Source organism: Festucalex cinctus, chromosome 12 (genome assembly GCF_051991245.1).
Source record: "Festucalex cinctus isolate MCC-2025b chromosome 12, RoL_Fcin_1.0, whole genome shotgun sequence".
Classification (NCBI taxonomy): Eukaryota; Metazoa; Chordata; class Actinopteri; order Syngnathiformes; family Syngnathidae; genus Festucalex; species Festucalex cinctus.
In genome coordinates this window covers 10,833,827-10,841,550 of record NC_135422.1, presented here as the reverse complement: position 1 = coordinate 10,841,550, position 7,724 = coordinate 10,833,827, and the positions used below count along the sequence as shown (strand labels likewise).

General features: G+C 38.2%; 1 protein-coding gene across 1 annotated transcript; it reads right to left on the bottom strand.

Annotated features, from left to right (window-relative positions):
* Positions 1–11: 11 nt before the first annotated feature.
* On the bottom strand, positions 12–7,625 carry pole2 (polymerase (DNA directed), epsilon 2). The gene is made up of 19 exons (XM_077538592.1): positions 7,475–7,625; positions 6,775–6,875; positions 6,401–6,476; positions 6,218–6,295; positions 6,034–6,127; positions 5,876–5,950; positions 5,222–5,305; positions 5,032–5,088; positions 4,906–4,954; positions 4,376–4,448; positions 3,866–4,038; positions 2,968–3,057; positions 2,838–2,892; positions 2,685–2,744; positions 2,229–2,306; positions 831–939; positions 583–759; positions 215–282; positions 12–136 (listed from the first exon to the last, which is right to left on the bottom strand). Exons 1-19 carry the CDS (start codon positions 7,543–7,545, stop codon positions 118–120), a joined length of 1,587 nt encoding a protein of 528 aa, XP_077394718.1. The 5' UTR covers positions 7,546–7,625; the 3' UTR covers positions 12–117.
* Between the last annotated feature and the right edge of the window lie 99 nt (positions 7,626–7,724).

Genomic DNA, 7,724 nt, shown 5'->3' with positions numbered 1-7,724 from the left:
CTAAGCCTATGTTTCACTCCACTGTAACATGATTTATTCATAACACATTTTAAAAAACATTACACACATAACAAATATTTTAGAATTTCCTGTACAATTAAAAAAACAAATCTCTCTTCAAAGTCCTTGAAGTTTGCTGCGGAGACAATAACAGTAAATGTTAATAGTTGCGTGTTGTCTTTTTACACCAACAAACATACAGAGAAGTTCTTACCTGTCCTCAATGGTTCTGTTGGATGGATAGTACACCTTAAATGCAAAACCACTTCTTGGGAAGGAGCCCTGGTTAAGTGATTAACATAACTTATTAACATCACAGGAATATGTTGGCATACACTAAGTCAAACCCCGAACAGTCCTGATTCACAATTGTTTGTCAAAAACTCACAAATTTGTGGTTTTTGTGCGCTCTGAAGCAACCCAAGATGCCACAAAATTGTTCCAAAACTGCCGCTAATAGTAAAGTAGTAATTGAGGTGATGGAAGTATGTTTACGGTATTAAAATGTTTTGGGCTCATAGTTTGTCTTGTGACTGAAATGCATTGTGGGGCATATGCCAACGATTTGCTGAGCTTACGTACCGGGTTGACGCAAAGGCAGTCGGAGTGCGTGACGGTGAAGGGGTCGTATTTGTCGGCGAAGACCACCACGTCGGGGACGGGGTACACCCGCAGGGCGAAGTCGTACGCCCAAAACACGGGCGCGACGTAAAGTGGCAGCGGGGCCAGGTGAGCCTGGGACAGGATGGTCCGGACAAACTGACGACAACAACAACAGTGAGACAATTTATACAGTTTTTTTTTTTTTGTTGTTGAAAGAAGACACATACATGGTTGGGAATGTCCAGGTTGCTGTTGGGAAGGCCCACACAGTTTCTGCACATTTTGTTGACCAGGTCCTCGCGGATGATCATGATCTCCTGGCTGCAGTACTGGATCCTGAAAGGGAGCATATATTTTTCACCAATCAAACCCACATACTAGTTTTTACAAACGTCTGCTAGCTTAATGCTAACGCACAATACAAGATATCGTACACGGGCTATCAAAACTAGCACCCAATGTTGCGGTAATTAGTTCAATAAAGTTGTAGAACACATTTGAACATTCTGCTAAATCAGTGAATGCCTTTGAGGCCTGAATATATTTTAAGAAATTCCAAGCAAACATGGTGAAGCAGCATTTAGCTGTTACCCCGGGTTTTCACTGGATGCGGTTGCGGTGCGGTTGCGGTGCGGTGCGTCTTGACTGCGTGCTCCGGACCGGTCAATTTTTTTGTCAATCCACACCGGCTCCGCACAGCTGCGGTCCGGCAGCTCCGTCGCCGCCCACTTCCCAACGTGTCTCGCGGGACCGCGCGCGCGCGATCATGTGGCATTTCACAACGACAAACATACAGAATGTCTGTGCTCAACAGAGAAGCAGAAAGATATGAGATTCCATGCAGCATCCTTTTTTTGGTTGTCCTTGTAAAGTATATTAATAACGAGAGTCGGGTCAGTGCGGGTCCACTCTTTATTTCTGTCTTCCGCGTCCGGCTGCCGCTCAGTACGGCAAGCGAGACGGGCACAACAAGCAATCGTGAACATCAAACTCACAATACATTACAGTCCTTATAAAAAGGATGTGCCGTGTCATATATTATTTTGTGGTTTTCCACCTCCAATATAAACCTCTCCTCGTCCATGTTCTCTGGTGTCTAAACCGTGAATGAGCACATGGCCCGGCGACGCCCACGTCACGTTTTGCTGAAAAACTTGCGAAATAGGAGCTGGCGAGTGTTTTATTCTGAAAGCTAACCGGAAATTTATTTTGAAACTGCCTCGGTCTTCCTGTCCCGCTCGATGTGTTTTGTGCTAGCTTGCCATTTGCCGGAGGCCTACCGCTGCGGCGTCCGGCAAAAATAGAAAATAGGCTATCCTTGCGGAAGGCTTGCGGCACGCCGCAGGCCTTCCGCAGTCGACACGCAACGCACCCGCAAGCGGTGTAAACTGCACCATTCGAATGAATGGAATCTAATTGCTTGCGTCGCCGGACCGCACCGCAACCGCATCCAGTGAAAACCCGGGGTTATGCTGCACACAAATAAACTGCCAACAGACCTCAAGTTATCCCCAAGTGTATTCATTTATTTTGTATTTTTTTTACTTTGTCTTAAATTCTTTTTGCCTTTCGATGCTATTTTTGTAACTATGTGAAGCACATAATAAAGCTGCCTTGCCATTTACCTGCATGGGTTGGTGGTGAACACGGAGAAAGGAACCCTCTGTCTGAACTCCTCAGTGATGTGATCAGCCAGCGGAGGTCTGTGGGGGAAACATAATTTGATAATTGTCCATTTTTTTTTCTTCTTTGTCGTTTTTCGGCTAGAAATGTAGAAATGTAGAAATTGCAAAGGGGTCCTGGGTCCATGATGGAGTTTGATTCCCACAAAGACGTATCCAGGATTTATATGTGAATAAACTTTGTCTATAGGTACACTAGCAAAGCTGTCATTTTGTAAATATTTACATGAAACGTTCAATCATAGTTAAAAAAAAAAAAAAGAAAATCAGTAAGTACAACAATTAATTTTGCCATTTGTCATCTCGAAACAGTAACACTGCATGGTCTTTGTAAAACAATATATATATATATTTTTTTTTAAATTTGATTTTTGAATTATTGTTAAATCTGACTATTACCGTGGCAGGATGGCACCTGGCCCCGGGTCTTCAGGACCGGGAACGAACACAAAACGACAACTGTAAGTTCATGAAGAGGACAATAACAGTAAGACATTAAGACAAATATCATTTAAAAAAAAAAAGATCTTGCAAATGTGTATACGCTCGTACTTGTTGTGTATGTTGGGATGTGCGCATATGCTGTCAGCTAACACCCTCAGCGCCTCTAAAAAGAGAATTATAGCAATATGAAATTCTGTCGTTTCTCACTTGATGGTGACTGCAAAGTTGAAGAATTTACCCTTGAGTGATTTGATGTGACTTTTTCCATACGGGGCCGAAGAGAAGTTGCCGCAAAAGATGAAACACGTGGGAGGCATTGCAGCGTAGCCTGCTCACAGGATGGGAAAAAACAATGACGTTAATGTAGGAAAAATAATCATCACCATTATTTTTGGCAATAATTGAAATCACGATTATTCAAACAATTATTTATATTTGGGTTCAAAACAAGAACATGTTTAAAATATAAAAATATTAAGACCAATTAAAACAATAGAAACACTATAATTATGTAAGATCCTTTTGGACCAACCAGAATTTATATTTTGTAATAATATGTATTTATTTATTTACCGGTATGTTGGCAAAAACATGAATTGGAGTGTGCACTGTGCAGTATAACGATCATTTATTTTTTGGAACAAAACAAAATGTTTAAAACATGAAAAAAAAATTAAAAAAAAAAATAAAGAAAGAAAGAAAGAAAGAAAAAGAAAGAAAGAAAGAAAGAAAGAAAGAATAAAATTATTTAAAACACTATTTATGTTATGTTCATTTTGGATGAAACTAATTTTTATTAATTAGTTAATAAATTAGTTATTTTAAAATAAAATAAAAAGTGCAAATGTATAAATTTAAATACAAAATTATATATATATATATATATATATATATATATACACACACACACACACACACACATACATACATATATATTTTTTTGTTTAACCATTGTTGATTTTGTAATTGTGGAGTGTAATAATTTAAATTGTAATAGAATTTTAATTAATTGCCCATTTTTTAAATACATTAAAAGATGAAAAAAAAAAAAATCAGATTCATTGATTAATGATAATAATCAGCAGATTAATCAATTACTAATCAAAAATGAGTTGGAGGCCGACTGCTGCGCATACCTGTGAACATGTGGTTGAGCTTGTCCATCACCTCCACGCTGTCCAGCCACACGTCGGACACCAGGACAAACATGGCCTCCTCGTTCTCCTCCTCCAGCTGCTTGAGCTTGGCCGACGCCTTCACCGACGTGGCCGACGGGCCGCCGAAAAAGTTCACGTTGCCGAAGTACGCCCTGGCGGCGTGACGGGGGGGACGTTAGGACATGCGCGGGCGGCTCTCACAACAACACCGACGTGTGACCGTTATATTGAACTGATTTTTATTTAAGCTAGGGGTGCAAAAAAATAGCTTATGTGTACGTCTTTGAAAATGATGCCATTTTCACCTCAAAATAAACTATTGAGTATACCACGAGAAATAAAAATAAATAAATCTTTAAAAAAAAATGTTGATAAACTGCCAACATTATTTTCCACAAAAATCATTTAAAAATGTGACCCCAAGCTTTTAAATGACAAAGCAAAAAAAAAAAAAAAAGTGTCATGAAAAAAGTGTTTAATAAATGATACCGCGTGGCTGATGACGGTTCTATCGGCGGCGTGCCAAAACCATTGACGTGGAACACAGAGTCCTCGTACCAGCCTGAAAGACAACATCTAAATATTTAGCTAAATATGTATTTACATAGACAAAATACTGGCATGCGATGAGAGAGGCGTATTACAGTGGATTCTTTATCTCACCCAACCAACCGTTACTGTTACCCCCAATATCGCAAGGGTTAAACGTAAAAGGACCAGGTGAACTTTTCAATCATAAAATCATAAAAATTACAAATACTTAATTTCTGAATGGATTAGCATAATGTAAGCCAGATGCTAAAAATAACAACATACATTTAAAAAAAAAATAAAAAAAAGCATTTTGCTTTGCATGCCAAAGTCAGTCCCGTGGCATCATGGGAAAAATGTTTTTAGGGATTATTTTTTATTTTTTTGCATTTTAGCCGACAAGTACATCTAAATGCAAAATAATAATAATAATAATAATAATAATAATAATAATAATAATAATAATAATAATAATAAAGTCATCTTACCCTCAGCCAGTACGAAACTGTATTCAGTGTAAAGGCCGTTATGAAACTGGTGCAAGCCAAATTAAGGCAAACAAACTGTATTCTTTTTTAAATCATTTAAAACAGTAGAAATAAATAAAAGGATATTGCCTTGGACATATTGAGCTCTACTGTTCCAGTTGGATCCTCCAGGTAGAATTTCCCCTTTAAAAAGACAACACACATTTTAGACACCGACACACACAGACACAAGATCAACATATCCTTGTGATAAAAAAATAAAAATAAAATAAAAATAAAAAATAAAAAATAAAAAGCATGTGGTCTAGCACCTCACCTCTTTCAATTGTGCGATCATGCCCAGTACGATCACGCCGCCCAGTTTGGCTGTGTTGCCAAGCAAAGCTTCAATGGTCTTCAGCTAGATCACACAAGCAAAATGAAGGGGGGGGGGGAATGTCAGCTGGTCACATGATGAAAACAATTAAGTATGAGGAGGAATAAAACAAGGTTTACTCACATTGGAAACATATTACTATCGACTCCCTCAAATAGGTTATTATTGATTTGATTTTTCATTAGGCGTTGATGTGCTGGCCCTTTAAATTGCAAGCACTTGAGGAGTTGTAACGAGTGAAACCGCCAGCAGAGGGCAGCAGTGCACCATCTTAGATTGACATCACCTTTGTTTGCCAACTGTTTACAATACAGCGAGTGGATTGGGCTTTATTATTATGGTGGCATTTTAGTCGGACAATCTAAAGCACACAGTGGAACAGGGAACATTTTTATGTATGTATTTCACAGACTATGTGTTATAATAGTTGTGTGAATTATATGAAAAAAAATGCAACAATTTTGGAAATATGACCAGGTTGTTACTTGTTACCATCTGTCCTTGTGTCTTAACATCACTCCATACTGCCTGTATTTCGTTAAATAGCTGTTTATCGATTTGTAACAAAAAAAAAAATAATAATAATGATGATACCTGAAATTTGTTTTGATTGTGCACTACAGCAGCTCCTACGACAGGTGGGGTGAACAGCTCGTGTCGCCGTGTGCGCTTGTAAACAAACACAGACAAAAGTATAAGAACTTCCACATGGAAAGATTGTCAAGAAGAGTGAAAAGATTAGAAAAGCAGACCTGCAGTAAGATTGCGTAGCGCTCCCGAAAAAGTTCCGCCTTATCTCTGGCCATGCCGCACAGGCCCGGAGACGGATGGTTGGTCATACTGATGCTGAGAAAACAACACAGCATGAATATAATTTTGTGCTTTACAGGCCTATTTCAACGTCAACATCAGAGAGGAAAAATGGTGTTTACGTACGGGACAAATTTCTTACGCTCCGCATTGTAAATGTATCTTGGTACGTCGAAGGCTCCGATGATGTTGAAAACGTTACTCCTGCAAATGAGACAATCTTGTCAAATAATGGGAAAAGTCACTTTCAAACGAGGAAAAACAAAAAAACAACATGTTCCGGTGTTCAATGGTCTCCGAGCTTCTTACATGGTTTCATCACAGGATTGAGAGCAGTCCTGCACGGCACTTTCCACCACCGATTGCTCGATCATGCTAGAAGACACTTTTGGACCACCATTACATACACAAAACACAATTATTAGGGTGAGTAAATATGACATTAAATATCTTTTTTTAAATATCTCCTCACAAAAATACAATATCAGGAGTCGATGGAAAATGTGAAAACAAAGTACGTATGTTAACATGTTTTAAATGTTCTACAATTTTACATCTTAGTTAACTTGAACTACGGTAGCTGCTGAGTAAAATGATCATGAACCATGAAAAACATATTTGATGAAAACTGAATGATCACTCTGCACTAATACAAATGCACACACACACACAAAAAATCTCACATGGTTGCTTCTCCACAGCATCCAGCACTCTTTCGATGATGTCATCCAGCTCAGTGGGACTGACAGACTCCAGGACCTCCACAAGGTACTTGGTGGCCTCGCTTAGACAATATCAAAACAAGTCAGGACACATATCAATATTCAGCTTTGACTAAATGTGCAATTTACAGCTGATAATTTAGTCATCATTTATTATTAATGTTTTGTGACATGGGTCCTTTCTGTCCTTTGGGATGACAAACTTTTTATTTAAAAACAACAATAACAACAACAAAACGGTGGTTATTTTTGCCGTGACCGGCAACTCTCCTGTTAGCCGTGAACAAAAATCGGTTTTGTCTTATCTTTGTATCGTCTCTACATGTCATTGTTTTATTTTTTTGGCACACGAAAAGAGAGAAAGGCAAAATATTTAGTTCATTTAACTAGTTCATTTAAAGTAAGCATTAGTGTTGATAATTTTAAGATTAAATACTTGTGCGAGGTTGGTAATAAAACAACATAAGACTGTAATTTTCAGCACTTAGCTGGCAATTAGTTAAGGAAAGTAGCCATTAAAAAAAAAAAAAAAAAGAGCAAAATGATGTTTGGAAGCACGAACGTGCCTCTCCATAGATATTCGTTCCGACAATTAGTAAAAGTCGTACAACACCAGCTAAAATATAACATTTTAAACGAGAAATGATTTTATTATACATACGGTCGAAGAATAAGTCCCCGCATTTTGAAGTCAGTACAAATTCTCGACTTAATTTTACGAGCAGGCTCCATCTTTGTTGACTTCCCCGGTCAGCCCACTCGTGCTTTGGCGCCCAATGTTTTACTTCCGTACATCGTCACTTCCGTGAGAGTCATACAAAATAAAGTGAATAGATGACTGAAATGTAAAAGTCAATAATAAAAACTAAAATAAAACTAGTTTCATTATTTTTTTTAAGTACTACATAATG

Bases quoted from the DNA above. Each gene is read 5' to 3' on its own strand.
- pole2 (XM_077538592.1), bottom strand. From the start codon at position 7,545: ATGGAGCCTGCTCGTAAAATTAAGTCGAGAATTTGTACTGACTTCAAA. The intron at 4,955-5,031 runs ATATCCTTTTAT...TTTGGCTTGCAC, and splicing joins AGCTCAATATGTCCAAGGCA to CAGTTTCATAACGGCCTTTA. The intron at 4,449-4,905 runs GTAAGATGACTT...GTTGTCTTTCAG, and splicing joins CAGTTTCGTACTGGCTGAGG to GCTGGTACGAGGACTCTGTG.